At 48.5% G+C, this 19,936-nt stretch overlaps 1 protein-coding gene across 1 annotated transcript in view; it reads left to right on the plus strand.

Moving 5' to 3' along the window:
* The window catches only part of MAD1L1 (MAD1 mitotic arrest deficient-like 1 (yeast)), a 760,935-nt gene that overhangs the window by 349,742 nt on the left and 391,257 nt on the right, over positions 1 to 19,936 (plus strand). Inside the window, exon 13 of the mRNA XM_015422082.1 lies at positions 6,501 to 6,557. Within this exon, the coding sequence (XP_015277568.1) occupies positions 6,501 to 6,557 (57 nt within the window). The remainder of the gene's footprint in view (positions 1 to 6,500; positions 6,558 to 19,936) is intronic.

Genomic DNA, 19,936 nt, shown 5'->3' on the forward strand with positions numbered 1-19,936 from the left:
AATCCAGTTAGCTCAATTTGAGTCCACCTTAGAGAACAACAAGATTTTCGGGCTTTCGAGAGGCAAAGCTGCCTTCATCAGATGTCTGATGAAGGGAGCTTTGTCTCTCAGAAACTCATACCACAAATATCTTGTCGGTCTCTGAGGTGCTGCTGGACTCTAATGTAGTTGCTCTACTGCAGACAAACCTGGCTACCTTCTGAAATTATCTTGGTAGTTTTTTTAAAAAAAATCAGAGCATGTTGTTTGGCCCAAATAGAGCATGAATGAGCCACCCTGGTTAGTCCTCGGATGGGAGACCACCAAGGCAATCTAGAGTTGCTCCACCGAGGCAGGCGATGGGCAAGCCACCTCTGAACGTCTCTTGGCTTGAAAACCCTACAGGGTTACCGTAAATTAGCAGTGATTTGATGGTATTTTCCACCATTACCATTAGTGATTTGGGAGAACGTAAGAGAAGCCAATGTTGGATCAGGCCAATAGCCCATCCAGTCCAACACTCTGTCATATAGTGGCCAAAATACCAGGTGCCATCAGGAGGTCCAGCAGTGGGGCCAGGACACACATTCTGCGTGTGACTGTGCGAGCGTAGAGAAATCCCTTGGCCAGAAAGAAATGGTTGCTCGTACCTTGTCTGCCTCAATCTAGATTCCTTTTCTTAGCAGAACCTTGAGAAGAACCTCGGCTTGCTGTCAGTTTGAGCATTTCCCCAGTTTGCAACAAGCCCCGCCCTGTAGCTCCCAGCAGCCCTCAGTCAGAGCAAGAAGCAGCCAGGTAAGCTGCAGAGCCTCCCCCCCTCCAGCCCCCTGGCCCAAAACAGTCCAGTGGCACCTTTAAGACCAAGTTTTATTCAGGTACAAGCTCTCCCTCCTCTGCGAGGACAGATCTGCACGCCCCCCCCCCCCAATAGCTAGCAATCCAAAACAGCCCAGTGGAGCCTGAGCGGTGGGTGTTGCCTTCTGACACACTTCCGGTGATGTTAGGGGGTGTGGCATATGCAAATATATTATGCTAATGAGTTATGCTAATGAGCTCCTGCACCTCTTTTTCTACCAAATGACCCCTGGAGAAGTACCCCCCTCCAAGTCTGCCTTTAAGCTTCATGAGTCTGCAAGCCACTGCCTTCTAATTCTATATGCATCTGTAGCTTTATCACGAACCAGGTGCATTGAGAAAGAATCATTTTTCTGCCTAAGCGTTTACAAAAAAAATTCTGGCTGGTCCTATCATGACCCTGACCCTATTATTATGTGTTTCCTCAGCCTGTGCACCTTGTCCAGGTGTTACAAATGAGGAGCCCCCATTGAGGTGAGAAAAACAATCGGATTGGCATTAATAAGAGAATGACAGTCTCACGATGCTTCCGTGCACATTAGAAGCATCCTGAGGCTTAATTGGACGCTGTGGGAGGCCGAAGGACGGTGGGGTCAGTTTGGGGACTGTGGCGGGGTCTCTCCGGGGCTGCCGGCAATTCCCCCGCAGGTCAACTTGGATAACAGGGGAGGGAAATAGCAGATTTTCTTCACACATTACAGAGCAGACTGGTTGGGTCTGGGTTCACCACACTGTGTCAGACATAACCGCAATCACACACAGGGACCAGGCCTCCTTTTATAGCAGGGAGGTCTCCTGGCAGTTCCCTGTGAAACCGCAAATGACTCGGGCGCTGGCAGGAGGAATTTGGGGAGAGGAAAGGCCGGGCACAGAATTGACACGGGGCACTCTAGATGTCCACAAAACTCCATGATAAAAGCATCGAGTTTTTGCCCTAATGCTAGAATGCCCCCGATGACACGCTGACGTCACTACTGGGTGCACGTTGCTGGCACTGTCATTACATCGCCAGTGAAGGCCCCCTAGCCTCCCAGTAAGTATTCCACCACTAGTCCTAGTCATGTGTGAGCTGAAGATTCTATGCAATTCCCACATGTGTGGTGCCTAATTCGGATCAGGAGGACCACAAAGCACACAGAGAAGGAGCCTCAGCTTTCCCTCTTGCACCATTTCGCTAGCCTAAAATAGTGCCAAGCTCTGAGTGAAGGGCAGGGTATAAATCCAATCTCCCCCCCCCCCCAGTCTGATCCAGTATAGGGCAGCTCCGTGTATGCTCATGTATGCATGTTCTTTGATGCCGTCGTAATGGCTGGTGGCTTGATTGCAGTGCTTGATTGCGGCGCTCTGATTATATGAGCCATTGGGTGAGTTCAGAGCTGAACGTCTCCTTCCAAAATGGCTGCCTAAGGAGGCGGAACCAACTGAAATGCCTCCCTCCTACTACGTCCTGGGAAGAAGAAAAGCCTGAAGGGGGAATGGAAACATACACTGATTCAGGAAGGCCCACGTGCTCGCCAGTCCTGCTCATTCTTCAGTGGGAAACCCTTTTCATTTGAAAGATGGCAGCCAATAGCGAGCCCAGTCTTACAGTGGCCCCACCCACTTTCTGAAAAACTCAGCGGGCGCCAAGGGCAGCAACCAGCGGGCTCCACTGGGTGCCGCTTTACAAACTCTGATGTAGGGAACGCCCCGTGTCATTGAGACATTAAACTTATGTTGTGATAGTGCAGGGCAAATTTTCTCAAAGGTTTCTGGTCCAAGATGACCCATTCACCATGTTGAGTCTCTCATTCTGGCAGGTCTTGTACAGACATTACAAAGAGTGGTGTGAGCAGGGGTCATTTAGTAGAAAAAGAGGTGCAGGAGCTCATTAGCATAATCCATTAGCATAGCTTATTTGCATATGCCACACCCCCTGTCATCACCAGAAGTGTGTCAGAAGGCAACACCCACCGCTCAGGCTCTACTGGGCTGTTTTGGATTGCTAGCTATGGGGGGGGGGGAAATTATGCAGATCTGTCCTTGCAGAGGAGGGAGAGCTTGTCCCTGAATAAAACTTGGTCTTAAAGGTGCCACTGGACTATTTTGGACCGGGGGGCCGGGGGGGGCTCTGCAGCTTACCTGACTGCTTCTTACTCTGAGGGCTGCTGGGAGCAGAGGGCGGAGCTTGTTGCAAACTGGGGAAATGCTCAAACCGACAGCAAGCTGAGGTTCTTCTCAGGGTTCTGCAAGCTGAGGTTCTTCTTACGGTCTCTCCTTTTGCTCGCCTTCGACCGCTTGGTTGTCTGTGCGGGGCTGACATCTCCCGTAGCATTTAATGACCGTGTTTCTGCTTTTCTGCACTCCAGGCTCTGGGTTTTATATTTGAATCACATCCCTGGTTTGTTTGGGTTTTTTAAAAAACATTTTGGGCACCTTCGCCTTTCATCATCCATCAGGATTCCAGGGTATAAGTAGTCAGGTTGTCTGAATGTGCTGTATCTCCCGCTGAACTCGGGATGGGAGGTGGGTGAAGCGAGCCCGTAATTGCAGTGTTTGTTTGGGAACAGGAACTATGTGTTCTTCTCTTGAGCTCTCGAGACCCTGATTTTTTGTGCTCCTGTGTGTGTTTGTTGCATTTCGCAGTGATTAGCTTTTGTAGCCTGGCGGTTTGTGTTGCTTTCTTTCCTTCTCCCGCGACTTTGAAGTGAACCACTTGCTGTTCACCTCTGGTTTGGAGGCGGTGTTAACAAACACCGCACCATGCGGCATTCGGGATGTTGTTATAGAGACCCTGGAGAGTTATAATGAATTTCTGCCTGGAATGGTATGAATTAGATTTACAAAAGGCGCTTTCTGTTTTGTTTTGGTGGCATTTGTGGAGTCTGTAGAAATGGGTTTCTGTGTCATCCCCTGAGATTATTCTTCAAGCTTCTCTAGGTTTAACATGATTTTATGATAAGTGCCAGAAGCAATAACCAGAAGGGGGTTTTGTGCATTAAGACAAGCCCAGAGTGCCTGCTTTGCTCTAGCACTTACCTTCTTCTATACTCTCACAACTTTGCAAAGATATTCTTCTGTGAGACAGATTCCCCAGGTCTTCAACAAGATTTGACTTCCCTAAACCAGGCGGCTTTAGGATCTCAATATGAGATTTTGTTGAATTCTTTCTTCCCCCAGCGTGGTGACCCTTCCAAGAATGATGCTGAGGCTGCTTCTCAAAGACTTCCTCCCTGTCTCGGCAGCATTCCTTCCAGAGTTGGTTTTTTCTTAGAACAGGAGTCCCCGGCCTTTTTTCAGTCTGTGGGCTCCTTTGTAATCATGACACAGGGTGGCGGGCGCAACCACAAAATGGCTGCCACGAGAGGCGGGGTCAGCCACAAAATGGCTACTGTAGGAGGCGGAGCCACACATACACAGGAAACTCCAAGCACAGGTGAGAAGAAGGGTAATTCCGAGAATTAATTGGGAAGGAGAATAAAACTAACACTGGCCCTGGTCACACGAGCCGGATATCGCCGGGGGGGGGGGCGTGGCTGTTTGCCCCGGAGCGAACTACTACGTGGCCGCGGGATCACACGTCCTGCTGACATCCGGTGGTGGTGGTGGGGAGCCCGGGGAGGTGCCGATCAGACGGCGTGGCGAAGAAGCGGCGCTGCCGTGGCAAACGGAGTTGTTTTTTTCTTTTTAACCCAAGTATGCGCTTGCGCTGTTGGGTGCTTGTGCGCATCCTGTGGAGACTTTTTAAAAAAAACACCTTTGCGACGGGACATGGGCGGGCGCCGGATGCCACGGGATTCCACCAGAAACGCGATCAGGCGCCCGCCCTTGCCCTGCGGTTTCCGGAAACTAGTACCTCCAAGGTACTAGTTTTTTACCCCGCATCTTCAGCGGGAAGCCTCGGGTTCGCCACGGGAGTTCTGCGCTTCCCAGGTGTGGCGGTGTGATTGTGCCCAGAAAATCCGCCTATCTTCCGTCTCTGTAGCGTGGCTAATGCTCCGTGTGACTGGGGCCACAGTGTATTTAATTTGTCCAGCCGATTGGATCTCCAGTGGCCAACTAGAAGCCCTGCTGAAGAAGAGCCCCGCCATTTTATAGAAACATTTGGTGGGGGCCAGGAAGGGTGTTGTCAGTCACCATGGTGGCCTTGGGTGCCACGTTGGGGACCCCCGTCTTAGAATGTAAAGGCAACAAATACTGAGAAAAAACACTGTGTATAATCAGTGGAATCGAAGTATTTGTGTATTATATTTATGCCCTTCTCAGTTATACTCTAATAAACATTATTGAAGAAAAAATTAAATTCCAATAGAACTTCCAGTAAATATTGATATGAATTGATATGAGAACTGGCAGGCCATTGGAACTAATTGATGGTGAGTTACTGCTAGAAAAATGTGTTGCGCATCGGTTCCGTTTCAAATTTCTGCAGTAGAATTGCGACCGTGAAGAAGATCTCACCTTGAAACGTGCTTAAAGTCCAGGGTGCGCGTAGTTGCGTGGTTACCATCTGTGTCGCTTGATCATCAACTTTTTGCCGAGATACTGACAAGCCCTCTAGAATTGACAGTCACTATTGCCAGGGGACTTTGGTGTCTGATTGCTCTACACTAATTGTTATCACTGGAATTATTCATATCAATATTCATTGCAAGTTCTGTTGGAATTTAATAATACAAACCATATTTTTTCCTTAAATAATGTTTATTAGAGTATAATTGAGAGTATTAGAGTATAATTGAGAAATACCTAATGAATAATTGGATTCAACTGATTATACACAGTGTTTTTTCTCAGTATTATTGACTTCAGTACACTGTGTTTCTCCTGTGTTTTTGTTATTAGAATGTCAAGGCGCAACTACCATTACGTAGGAACATATCAGGAGGTGATATTCCTCTATTATCCTGTCTCCTCCCCCTCCAGTGAAATTCTGGACCCACCACTGTGAAAGGGAGCAATTTTGTCAATGTTTATTTTGCCTTAAAAACCGTCACATCCAGTTTTTTTCAAGACACGATGCAGTATCCTCACCATCTGAGTGGTTTGCAGTATGAAGAATATTGAGTGGTCATAAGAACATAAGAGAAGTCAATGTTGGATTGGACGAATGGCCCATCTAGTCCAGCACTCTGTCACCCAGTGGCCAAAAATACCAGGTGCCATCAGGCGGTCCAGCAGTGGGGCCAGGACACTAGAAGCCCTCCCACTGCCCCCCCCCCCAAGCACCAAGAATACAGAGCATCACTTACCCCAGACTGAGAGTTCCTGTCTATACCTTGTGGCTAACAGTCACTGATGGACCTCTGGTCCATATGTTTATCCAATTCCCTCTTGAAGCCATCCATGCTTGTAGCCACCACCACCTCCTTTGGCAGTGAATTCCATGTGTTAATCACTCTTTGGGTGAAGAAGTACTTCCTTTTATCTGGCCACCAAGCACTGACTATTTATTTTATTTTATTTAAAATAGTTAGACACACACCCCTTTTCTCCCACTCATCTTGGCAAGATTGTTCTCCTAGTAAACCAGGCAGATGTTATCATTGAACCCGGCAGTTCACAAACCGGTCTCTTACCATCTACGTTATATTATTATTTTTGTTTGTTTTCAGCCTCTTACTGTTTCAATATTTTTCTTTGTCTGTAGTTTTCTTGAACTCTCTGTTCTGTCTTTTATCTTGAAGGTTCAGTTGTCTCAGGCGCTGGAAGAAGCTGGGAATCAGAAGAAAAGAGCAGATGTGGTAAGTTAGGTGTTCCCCCCCCCCCCTAATTAAATCCTTTGCAGTAGACGGCAGCTCAAAACATCTTTGAACTTTTCCCGTCTGAAATTTTCATCATCAAAAGGCGTTTCACAATGGAACAGGTTGAAAAGATGCCATAACTGTGGCGAGGGGGGTGTGCGCACGCACACATACCCCTAAATACAGTTTGGCCTTGGGTTGCCAACCTCCAGATGAGGCCTGGAGAACTGGAACTATAGCTGATCTCTGGTCTCCCGGATAAAATGGCTGGTTTGGAGGGTGGACTCTATGGCATTATCGCCCTCTGAGGTCCCCCCACTCCCCAAACCCCGCCTTCCCAAGGTTCCACCCCTAAATCTCCAAGAATTTTTCAACAACACAACTTTGCCACCCCCTTGTCAGGATGGTGTCAGTCATGCTGGGGAGTAGAAACATGTTGCTCCTAGGTATCCTTCTTCATCCAGCTCGGTGTAGTGGTTAGGAGCGGCGGACTTTAATCTGGGAGGACCGGGTTTGATTCCCCACTCCTCCACATGCAGCCAGCTGGGTGACCTTGGGCCAGTCACAAGTTCTCTCAGAGCTGTTCTCTCAAGAGCAGTTCTCTCTGAGTTCTCTCAGGCCCAACTACCTCACAGGGTGTCTGTTGTGGGGAGGGGAAGGGAAAGGAGACAGTAAGCCGCTCTGAGACTTCGAGTGAAGGGCGGGGTAGCAATCCAACTCTTCTTCTTCTAAAGCCCAAAGATGTAATTGTACATATTAGATTCCATGTCAAAAATGAAGTCAAATGAGGGGAAGATCTATGTTTTATTTCAATTAACAAGAAAACAGTTGGACCAAATAGTCCATCCAAAATTGACTACTTTCTTCTCAGCATATTCAGAAGATATGCTTCAATTAACAGGAAAACAGTTGGACCAAATAACTCATCAAAAATTGACAACTTTCTTCTTCATCTTCTTCTTGAACATATTCTGAACATATTCAGGAAATACATGATATTTTATACATGGACTGACATCATAAAGAAAACAATATTCAAAAAGCATAATCTATATATCTAATAGTGAACTTGCCCCCGGAGTGCGGATCGCTAAATCAGCGCTCCGGGGGCAGCTGGTGGGCCGGGGGAGGTTTGTGCACACGTGGGCCAGTCCCCACGTGTGCACAAAAATAAAAAAAGTTAAAAATTTTTTCGGGGGGATGTTTAAATCCCCTTGAAAGTGCAAGAGCGTCTGCGAACGCTGCCGCCGCCTCCTCCTCCTCCTCGGAGCCGGCAGGCAGGCAGGCCGGCCGGGTGGGTAGGGAGGGAGGGAGGGAGGGAGAGAGGGCGGGGAAGACATGCCTCGCTGCCGCCTCCTCCCCGGAGCCGGCAGGCCGGCCGGGAAGGGAGGGAGGGAGGGAGGACGGGTGGGGAAGAGAGGCCTCGCTGCCGCCGCCGCCTCCTCCTCCCCGGAGCCGGCAGGGTAGGGAGGGAGGGCGGCCGGGCGGCCAGGGAACGTGAATATCGCGGGTCCCCCTCTTGTTGGTTATAAAAGACAATGGTAATTTGAGTAATAAGCCTCTGATTTGTCGGATGTAAAGAAACATATATCTATGTCAGATCTACGTAAAACCTAAGTGTTTACTTAACCTAACCTAAATGATAATGGACAAGGATTCTTCATATCCCAAAGAAAAGTATTTTTACTGGTACGAGACTAAAATCTTCTCTGACCCAGACATTGCAAGGTTTTGCCCTTAAGAAGTACAGAATCGTGAACTTTGTACCTATTATCTTGTCTGCTAACAATATCAGACATACAAGGGGAAATCCTTCTATATAACAGGCCTTTCTAACATTCTAATAAAATATTACTTAAAAGAGAAATCTATAAAACCAGGAAAAAATATGAATGTGAAGAATCAAGAAGAAAAAAACCTATATTAAAAAATCTTTATATTCCCATTCATACTACAACGTGTTTATTTGTTCCCCAGGAGAAAGTCATGTTCTTCCCATGCTGTGGAGAGTAAAAGACCAACTGTGATCTCCCCTAAGAAGGTGCCACACCTCTCTGAACTTAAGGCAGGGTCCCAACCAAGGGTCAGTCACGCCCTTGCTCTCTGGCTCGTCCAAAGCCATCCTCAATCTCCATGATTACTTGGCGAAATCTCTAAGCGTGTCTCAGGCAGCGTTCCCTCTAAGCTGAGCTAGTGGGAGCTAGCTCATCATTTTTTAGCCCCCGGCTCACACATTTTCCTCTCAGCTCAGGAAGGATGACTTCCAGAGCAGACTAAATTTATGCAGTAGCCAGATTACCCACTCACAACTTTAATGCCAGTCGCTCACAGAGTAGAATTTTTTGCTCACAAGACTCTCCACGGCTTAGAGGGAGCACTGGTCTCAGGTGGTTTATGCATTGCCACTCTGTGGGGAAAATGTTTCAGGTGGGCGGCCGTATTGGGTCTGTAGCGGAAGAGCCAGATTCGAGCCCGGAAGCACTGCCTACAAGATTTTCGGGGAATATGCTTTCAAGAGTCGAGATACCTGACGAAGGGAGCTTAGACTTTCAAATGCTTATTTACCCCCCCAAAAAAATCTTGTTGGTCTCCAAGCTGCTACTGGACTGGACTCTAGCTAGTCTGCGGAAAAGGTTCCGCCCCTCTTTCCCCCCCCTGGTTGTACTGCCACCTTATGGATAGAGCAGCGGCCCCCAAAATGGTACCTGTGGGTGCCATGGTGACTCGGGACACCTTTTCTGATTCCTACCAAGTATTTTTGGAAAGTGGGTGGGGCCAAGAGAAGAAGACTGGATTTATACCCCATGGCCCTTCACTACCCGAAAGAGTCTCAGTGCGGCTCCTGAACTCCTTTCCCTTCTCCTCCCCACAACAGACACCCTGTGAGGTAGGTGGGGCTGAGAGAACTCTGACAGAAACTGATCTTTTTCAAGGACAGCTCTTGTCAGAACTATGGAGGAGGAGATTTGCATTATACCCCACCCTTCACTACCCGAAGGAGTCTCAGTGCGGCTTACAAACTCCACCCTGAGAGGAAGGTGGGGCTGAGAGAGCTCTGACAGAATATGCTCTTCTTCAAGAACAGCTGTGCCAGAACTATGGAGGAGGAGTTTGGATTTGTACTCCCCCTTCACTACGCGAAGGAGTCTCAGAGCATCTTACGAACTCCATTCCCTTCCCCTCCCCACAACAGACACCCTGTGAGGTAGGTGGGGCTGAGAGAACTCTGACAGAAACTGATCTTTTTCAAGGACAGCTCTTGTCAGAACTATGGAGTCGGAGATTTGATTTATACCCCACCCTTCACTACCCGAAGGAGTCTCAGTGCGGCTTACAAACTCCACCCTGAGACGAAGGTGGGGCTGAGAGAGCTCTGACAGAATATGCTCTTCTTCAAGAACAGCTGTGCCAGAACTATGGAGGAGGAGTTTGGATTTGTACCCCCCCCCCCTTCACTACGCGAAGGAGTCTCAGAGCATCTTACGAACTCCATTCCCTTCCCCTCCCCACAACAGACACCCTGGCAATGTTCCCTCTAAGCTGTGGAGTCTCGTGAGCAAAAATTCTACTTTGTGAGCTACTGGCATTAAAGTTGTGAGCAAGCCATTTGGCTCCTGCATTAATTAGTATGCTCTGGAGCCCTCCTTCCTGAGCGGAGGCAAAAATATGTGAGCTGGAGGATAAAAAACTGTGAGCTAGCTCACTCTAACTCAGCTTAGAGGGAACACGGCCTGTGAGGTGGGTGGGGCTGAGAGAGCTCTGACAGAAACTGCTCTTTTTCAAGAACAGCTGTGCCAGAACTATGGAGGAGGAGGAGGAGGAGATTTGATTTATACCCCACCCTTCACCACCCGAAGGAGTCTCAGCGAGACTCACAATCTCCTTTCCCTCCCCCTCCCCACGACACCCTGTGAGCAATGCTCCCTGTAAGCTGTGGAGTCCTGTGAGCAAAATTTCTACTCTGTGAGCTACTGGCATTAAAGTTGTGAGTGAGAGATTAGGCTGCTGCATAAATTATTTTGCTCTGAAACCATCCTTCCTAAACTAAGACAAAAATGTGTGAGCCAGAGGCTAAAAAACTGTGAGCCGGCTCACACTAACTCAGCTTAGAGGGAAGGCTGCCTGTGAGGCAGGTGGGACTGAGAAGGCTCTTTCGAGGACTGTTCTTGAGAGAGCAGCTCCGGGAGAACTTGCGGCTGACTGAAGGTCATACCAGCAGCTGCATGTGGAGGAGTGGGGAATCATAACTGGTCTTCCCGGATTCAAGTCCATGCTCTTAACCACTACACCAAACTGACTTTTGCCCAGCAAGTCTTCTGATTGGCCGCTGGAGATCTGATGGACACAAGGAACTTCACTGTGGGATTGAAGGTGAGCAGTGGTACTTCGTGGCTGCCTCCACCTCCCGTGGCTGCCATTCTGTGGCTGCACCCACCACCCTGGGCCAGAATTCCTAAGTTGCTTGGAGAGTCAAAAAGGTTGGGGGACCCTGGGGATCGAGCTGGTGGGCTGCATTAGATTTCCCAGAGAGGAGACCATACTTCGTGGCCCTTAAGATTTGTGCCTTTTGCAGCACACCCTCCCGATTCTTTGAATGCCACCTAATTAAACGTCGGAGTATTAATATGAGAAAATAGCCTGGTTGCATTCAGAAGAATAAATTTGCAAGTCCCCTGCCAGGCTGAGGAAAGAAACACGGCCTTTTTATATCACATCGTATGGTTCCCTGCAGGAGGAACTTGTTTTTCTGGAGCTGTAGAGTTGGGTTGCCGGTGTGGTGGTGTAGAATTTCCAGCAAACAAATTTCTGGAACAGGGTTTCTCTCCCTCGGCCCAAATATTCCTTAGTTTAGTCTGTTGCAATCTGTACAGTACAGGAACAGAGAACCACAGCGCTTCAAACAACAAAAAGAAGAGCATAAGAACATAAGAGAAGCCAATGTTGGATCAGGCCAATGGCCCATCCAGTCCAACACTCTGTCACACAGTGGCCAAAAATACCAGGTGCCATCAGGAGGTCCGGCAATGAAAGCTCTGTGTGCGTCCACTAAATAATACTCCCAAAGGCAGTAATTACAAGATATATTATGATAGAGATAAAATATCATACAAAGTGCAAAAGAAGGTCCAGAACAATAGAGTTAACAAAGTTTTCTGGATTACAAAGTCGTTTCGTAGTCTTCATCCGAACAGGACCATGTATGTCTTTTAAAGCTGCCGAACTAGATTCTTTGCATGTTGCATGATTCTATAAGCAGTCAAATGATCAACAGTTTTCATACTATTAAAGTGCATCTATTTCTGGAATTGGGCCAGCAGCATTAGTGAATAGCAGGCTACTGAACAAGAACAGTGGATAGCCCAGACTAGCGCAGTCTCGTCTCATCTCGGAAACTGAGCAGGGTTACAGCTGGTTACTGCTTGGATGGAAGACCAGCAAGGAAGTCCAGGATTGCTATGCAGAGGCAGGCGATGGCAAACCACCTCTGAACATCTCTTGCCTTGACCCAGATGGCCCAGACTAGTCTGATCTCGTCAGATCTCGGAAGCTAAGCAGGGTCAGGCCTAGTTAGGACTTGGATGGGAGACCACCAGGGAAGTCCAGGGTCAATACGCAGAGGCAGGCAATGGCAAACCACCTCTGAACATCTCTTGTCTTGACCCGGATGGCCTAGGCAAGCTCAGTTTTATCACAACACAGAAGCTGAGCAGGGTCAGCCCTGGTTACTATTTGGATGGGAGACCCCCCAAAGAATGGGCGGGGTCTCTAAGCAGAGGCAGACAATGGCAAAACCATCTCTAAATGCCTCTTTCCGCTTCAGCGGGAGGGCAAGGTAGAAATCTAATAAATACATAAATTGCCTCGAAAACCCTATGGGGTCACCGTATGTTGGTTGCGACTTGACAACGCTTCCCACCACCACCACTACTACCTAGTGCATTTTCTGACTGGGTGGAGATGGACTATTTTTTATTTTTATTTTTTAAAATAATACTCCAATTGGTTCAGTCATTGTCCCAGAATACAGGCAGAGCAAGGCAACAGAGCTAGATCACGGTCCAGAGATCAAATACCAGTTTAGCAGCAGTCAGGAGCAATGCTCCCTCTAAGCTGTGGAGTCTCTCGAGGAAAAATTCTACTCTGTGAGCGACTGGCATTAAAGTCGTGAGCGAGGAATTTGGCTACTGCATAAATTAGTTTGCTCTGAAGCCATCCTTCCTGAGCTAAGACAAAAATGTGTGAGCTGGAGGCTAAAAAACTGTGAGCTAGCTCACACTAACTCACCTTAGAGGGAACACTGGTCAGGAGTCTGTGGGTTGTTCAGGAAAGCAGAGTCAAGGTAGTCCGAGGTCACCGATCAGCAAGGTTGAGGCAAGTCTGAAGAGCAGAGTCGAGGGTCAGTCCAAAAGTCGAAGGAGGCAGGCAGAGTCTGGAGTTGTGGGTGCGAAGTTCGCAGGGTTGTGACATGTTGCTTCCACAATCTGCCATTCTCCAGGTCTGATTTATATAGGCATTCCTTAAGAAGCCTGATTTCCAGCCATCTGCTTGGAGGTCCTGCGCTTAACTCAGAACTGCTATCAGTAAGCAGCCAAGAGGCGAGCACTCCGTCTGCATGTCCTTAAGTCTTGTCGGAGCTTTTCCCTTCACCGTTCAATTAATGGGGAGCTGGGGAGCCTGCAGCTGTGCTTCAATGGCTTCTTCAGAGCTAGGCCTGGATGGGACATGGTCAGTTGCTGGCAAATGAATCTTGAGGCTTCACTAACTTTAACTGGTTCAGAGCTGGCTGCATGTGGCGACTCGACTCCTGAGGAGTCTTCAGCCACACAGGACTCAGGCTGGTCAGGCTGGCCCATGACAGTCATGTCCTTCATATTTGCAAATAACTAGCAGGTCGGTTTTTGACTTGTACATTCCATAAACGAGCAAGTTTACCAGGCTTTACACTGGGAGCATTTGACCTCCTGCAAATCTAAATGGAGCTGAAACAAATAAGCGTGAGTGTTTAAATGTTTACGGACTCTGAATGCCGGCGTCCAAGCCGTGACGGAAAGAGACAGAGGCAACAGTTCTGGGTAGAGCACAGACTGAGGAAACAGCTGCATCGCTAGCTGCTTGCCTGTGTTTTTTCATAGGGTACCGAAATTTCGGTAGGTGCACTCCAGAGGAATAGCTGCCAATCTTTCCCTTCTCAGCAAAGGAAGGCTGCCTTTCCCACTGGAGATAGGGCTCAAAACGAAGCTCTGTTCTCTAACACCTGCCTTTGGGCATTCTGAATAAGAGAACACACATTCCAGCTCTTGGTTCTGGGGCCTAGCGGTCCACAGCTCCAAAGCAACAGCTGCTCAGGTGTGAGGAACACAGTTGATTCTTTTTGTTCTTAATTTGCGGGACGAATAGAATGATCGGTACAGAAAGTACAGTCACTCTTGGGGGGTTAAAAGCATTGCCAGTGTGAACACCAGAAAGGAAATGCCTTCTCTCCCAGTGGTGCCAGGTCGTTCTGACCAATCCTTTTAACCAGCAGTTCGATCCCCTGACATTTCCTGCCCATCTCGTAGGGGTAGGCCACTCCGTATAATTCTGTTAATGCTCCGTGGGTTGTGGGCACCTTTGTGATTTCGGTAACGAGCTGCCACACATGTGCCGAAATCTGTCTGCTGGGCTGGACCCTGCCGTTTCATTGTTGCTGTTCTATTCTCAGCAAAAGCCTGCCAGACTACGGGACAGGTGGCTAGTCGCAAAGAAACACTTTCCAGTTGGAAGCAAGAATTAGTTTTGATGCCGATACCAAGAGAAGGTGGTGGTAATTCCACTGGGCATCTCGTTCAGCCCCAAAGCTAGCTGGTTTCTTCCTCGATGGCATAGAATTCACAGGCATCTATTGGGGCGGGGGCTCTCTGTGCAGAAGAAAGACTGGGGCAAAGAATTCTTGCGCCTGCTTTCTCTCTTCTATATTTAGAATGTCAGCGTTCCCGGCGAGAAGCGTGCGGGAAGGTTCATTTGCATTGCGTTTTCCTGCTCCGAGAGAACTCTTGGTATGAAATATCTCCTAATCTGTGATCCAGCGGAAGAGGAGAGCTCCCTTTCCTTGCCATTTCCCGGGGACAAACGGGGAGCTTTATTTCCTTCTCTGGCTTGGTTGGCCATTTGTTCCGATAGATGTCTGTCACTCTCCTTCATGGTGACATGTCACTCTCGCTTCTATATAAAAGCATTGGGGGGGGGGACACACGTTATTTTGCGTGGATGTGCAGTTCCTCTAGTAGGCCACTGGGGGGCTCCAAGCATTTGTGGTGCCTTAGTCTCCCTCCACCGCACCGTTGACACACACCCCCGCCTTTATTTTTTGCTTCAACAGTTCTTCACTTCACCCAAATTGGCCTTTTCCAGAGACTCGTTTTAAGGTTGGAGCTTTAGCACTTATTCCTCTGATGTGGATACCTTGTGACTTATCTCCCCTCCCCGCCCTCTCCCTCCTGCCCCCCCAAAAAGAACCCTGTTTCCAACACCTCCTTTCCATTATTTCTCCCCGATCGAGCCCTTGTTAGGTTGACGCTAAGCTACTGTGGCTGGAAAAGGTATGAAAACGCTCCTCCTTGCCCTGAGTTCTGACAAACGTTGATATTGCTTTTTTCCGCCAGTCACTCCTACGTGTGGGGCTTAGACACCGCCGCTGTCGGTAGGACGGCAAAAAATAAAAAATAAAAATAGCTGTCACGTTCTATCACATGGCTGGCTAGACCTTTCAGCTGCTTTGTGTGTGTGTGTGAGAGAGAGAGAGAAAGAGAGAGAAACGACTCTGAAAATGACATCTCTCTATCTGCCCTCTAAAAAGTTGTTTCCTCTCTCTTCTGGAGCATAGAATCATAGAGTTGGAAAGGGCCATACAGACCATCTAGTCCAACCCCCTGCCCAATGCAGGACCAGCCTAAAGCATCTCTGACAATCAAGGTTGGTATTGCCTACTCTGACTGGCAGCAACTCTCCAGGGTCTCAGGCGGAGGTCTTTCCCCTCACCTCCTGCCTGGTCCTTTTTAACTGGAGATGCCGGGGACTGAACCTGGGACCTCCTGCGTGCCAAGCAGAGGCTCTCCCACTGAGCCACAGCCCCTCTTTACAGCTCTCCAAGGTCTCAGGCGGAGGTCTTTCCCCTCACCTCCTTCCTGGTCCTTTTTAACTGGAGGTGCCGAGAATTGAACCTGGGACCTTCTGCATGCCTAGTAGAGGCTCTTCCACTGAGCCACAGTTCCTTTTTACAGCTCTCCAGGGTCTCAGGCTGAGGTCTTCCACATCACCTCCAGCCTGATCCTTACTGAAGATGCCGGGGATTGAACCTGGGGCTTTCTGTGAGCCAAGGAGAGTCTCTACCTCTGAGCAACAACCCCTCCACACTGAAGCCCTGGACATGTGCGAACGCTGTGGTCAGACAAAACTTTATTTCAGAACCAGGTTTAGTAGAGAACTGGGATCTGGGAGCTTACATCTGTATGCTTCTGCCTAGACCCCTAAAAGTATGTTCCTTGAAATATTTTGGTGTCGGTCGCCTCCTATTGAGGGGCCATGGCTCAGTGGTAGAGCATTAGCTTGGCATGCAGAAAGTCCCAGGTTCAAACTCCCAACATCTCTAGTGAAAAGATCTGGTAGTAGGTGATGGGAAAGACCTCTACCCGAGACCCTGGAGAGCTGTAAAGAAGGGCTGTGGCTCAGTGGTAGAGCCTCTGCTTGGCACTCAGGAGGTCCCAGGTTCAGTTACCAGCAATGCTCCCTCTAAGCTATGGAGTCCCGTGAGCAAAACTTCTACTTTGTGAGTTGCTGGCATTGAAGTTGTGAGCAGGCGATTTGGCTGCTGCATAATTTAGTTTGCTCTGGAGCCATCCTTCCTGAGCTGAGAAAAAAATGTGTGAGCCGGAGGCTAAAAAACTGTGGGCTAGCTCACACTAACTCAGCTTAGAGGGAACAGTGGTGCCCACCATCTCCAGTTAAAAGGGACCAAGTGGTAGGTGATGTGGAAGACCTCAGATTGAAACCCTGGAAAGCAGCTGCCAGTCTGAGTAGGCGGTTCTTATTTTGATGGACCAAGTGTCTGACATGGTATAAGAGAGCTTCATGCGATGTCAGGCGATTCTTCCATCTCCTGTGGAACCACTTACGGCCAGGGCTCTTTTTGTAGCAGGAACTCCTCTGCATATTAGGCAACGCACCCCTAATGTAGCCAATCCTCCAAGAGCTTACAGAGCTCTTCTTACAGGGGCCACTGTAAGCTCTTGGAGGATTGGCTACATTAGGGGTGTGTCGCCTAATATGCAGAGGAGTTCCTGTAACAGGCGTTCTCTTCTTCATGCTAAACCAGGCGCCATTATTTTAAATTTCCGTCACAGTTGGGAAACACTGTCTCTATTTCTCTCTCTCTGTCTGCCTACAGTTGCCATACAATAAATAAATAAATCTGACTACAGTGAGCACCCACTGAGCTAAGAGATGTGTGTGTGTGTTTTTAAAAGAGCCTGGCAGGGAAAGGCAGCCTTCCCCTCCTTGCCAAAGTGTTTCCGAAGTAAATATACTGCAGCAACGGCCTTTCTGAACCCTAATAGATAATGGAGCTCGGCATTGACCCTCACAGAGCTTCATATCAGCCAGCGGTGGTGGTGGTGGGATCTACCGTGGTCCATTTTCGTTTCAAAGACACTCTTACATACTGGGGTGCACCCTTTGCAGGTGTGTTCTTGGCAGTAGTCCATGACAGAAAATTGGACTGAGGGATTCCATGTCTAAGTAGGAATTTGGACCTCAATTCCACCCGGCCACTCTGTAAGAACATCAGAAGAACCTTCTGGATCAGACCATTGGTCCATCTAGTCCAGCATCCTGTCCCACACAGAAGCCAACCAGTTTGTCAGTAGAACGCCAAAAAAAAAAAAAAAAGCTGTCACGTTCTATCACATGGCTGGCTAGACCTTTCAGCTGCTCTGTGTGCGCGATATCTCTGTCTCTCTGTGTGTGTGTGTGTGTGTGTGTGTGTGTGTGTGTGTGTGTGTGAGAGAGAGAGAGAGAGAGAGAGAGAGAGAGAGAGAGAGAGAGAGGACTCTGAAAATGACATCTCTGTATCTGCCCTCTAAAAGGTTGTTTCCTCTGTCTTCTGGAGCATAGAATCATAGAGTTGGAAGGGGCCATACAGACGATCTAGTTCAACCCCCTGCCCAGTGCAGGACCAGCCTAAAGCATCTCTGACAATCAAGGTTCGTATTGCCTACTCTGACTGGCAGCAGCTCTCCAGGGTCTCAGGCGGAGGTCTTTCCCATCACCTACTTGCCCGGTCCTTTTGACAGGAGATGCTGGGGATTGAACCTGGGACCTTCTGCATGCCACGCAGAGGCTCTTCCACTGAGCCACGGTCCCTCTTTACAGCTCTCCAGGGTCTCAGGCGGAGGTCTTTCCCATCACCTCCTGCCTGGTCCTTTTTAACTGGAGATGCCAGGAATTGAACCTGGGACCTTCTGCATGCCAAGCAGATGCTCTGCCACCGTGTCACAGCCCCTCTTTACAGCTCTCCAGGGTCTCAGGTGGAGGTCTTCCATATCACCTTCAACCTGATCCTTACTGGAGATGCCGGGGATTGAACCTGGGACCTTCAGTGTGCCAAGCAGAGGCTCTCCCACTGAGCCACAGCCCTGTCCTTTTCCTCGCCTGATATCCTTCACTTGAAGGCCTCAGGCTCACCTTGTGCATGCAAAACTTGGTTTTGCTCCCGACCAGGTGACGTCACACTCCTTTTGTCTGAAATTATTGTATCAAAGGCTAATAGACCTGCTAAGTTAGCTGACACTGTGTATCCTGGCACATGATTCAATTACTTGTCTTCCAAAACTCAGTCTGCAACCGGAGGGGTGGGGGGGGGGGGGGGAAGAAAAGAAATGAGGCTGAGAAATTGTCCCTCCGCTAATTGCAGTTGACAAGACAAAGGCAGTTTGACTTTCCAGTATTAATTAGCAAACCCATACTAATTAGGTTGTATAAGCACAATTCATGCTTCTTTCCAGAAATGCAATTAATATTGCAACCGAAGCCGTCTCTGTGCTGCACCGCCGCATCATTAACATACTTCACCCTAATTAAGCGATGGACGGCCGTGGCTGGAGAAATGAGTTTGGGATTATAGCCGCGCGGAAACGCCTCTTCATATTTCACATACCCGACCACAGGGTTGGGGGCCCTAGAATTTGTTTCCCGGCATAAAAGGAATTAACCTTCATCCCCAGGCTGGGTAATTATAATGAAACAATGTTCCGACCTCTCCCTTCTGGCTATCGTATTTGCTTTGCGTGCATATTTTCCCATGGTGCTGCTCTGTCTACCTGCCCCGATATATTGGTTCTTCTAGAGGGGAGGTCACCTTAAATTTATCTCCCAAACAGAGAATACAGTGATGGGCAAGTAATTCCTTTGCTCTCCTCCTGCAAGGGGTCTATGAATCCCGCTTGGTGTCAGAGAGATACAAGGAAAATTGCTGGTCTCTGTAATTCAAATGGAGAGACACAGTTTGTATTTTCTCGCTCACAGGAACCAAGGTGCGGCCTGATGCTAAAGGCGCCGATATATATCTGCTTGCCCACTGGTGTTGAGCATAGGAATGCGATGAGAAATGGCCTTTAACGGACAAGTTGGAGGGATGGGGGCGGGGACAACATCACCAAATCAGGGTAGTTTTCAATGATTCCTAGACCTACCCCGATAGTGATTAAAAAGTGATTAAAAGTATTGCAATGAGCAAATGTGTAGATTCTCAAGGATGCGGAATATATGGGATTTATGACAATTCCGCAGGGCCTGTAAAATGGAGCTCTTCTTCCGGGCTTTTGGTTGAGGTGACAGATGTCCAAAATTCATCTCTGGACTCCCCTGAAATTGCTGGCTTCCGGACACCCTAAACTGAGCATAGCAATCGAGACTTTTGCAGTGATAGTTGGGTTTGGAGCCAGTTTAATGTAGTGGTTAGGAGTGCACACTCTAATCTGAGAGAATCAGGATTGATTCCCCACTCCTCCACATGCAGCTGCTGGTGTGACCTTGGGTCAGTCACCGTTCTCTCAGAGCTGTTCTCTCAAGAGCAGTTCTCGAGAGAGCTCTCTCAGCCCCACCTACCTCACAGGGTCTGTGTTGTGGGGAGGGGGAGGGAAGGGAAAGGAGATTGTCAGCCCCTCTGAGATTCCTTCAGATATTGATGGGTGGGGTATAAACCCAGTCTTTCTTCTTGGTATAAAATGTTGTTTTTAATTATCTACTTACATGTTAATGTTTAATTATCCAACATATATTAACTGTTGTCACGGATTGTGTGACCTAGTAACCTGCCCTGAGCCCATTTGCGGGAAGGACGGGAT

Source organism: Gekko japonicus, unplaced genomic scaffold (genome assembly GCF_001447785.1).
Source record: "Gekko japonicus isolate JY-2015 unplaced genomic scaffold, Gekko_japonicus_V1.1 scaffold196, whole genome shotgun sequence".
In the NCBI taxonomy this organism is placed as follows: Eukaryota; Metazoa; Chordata; class Lepidosauria; order Squamata; family Gekkonidae; genus Gekko; species Gekko japonicus.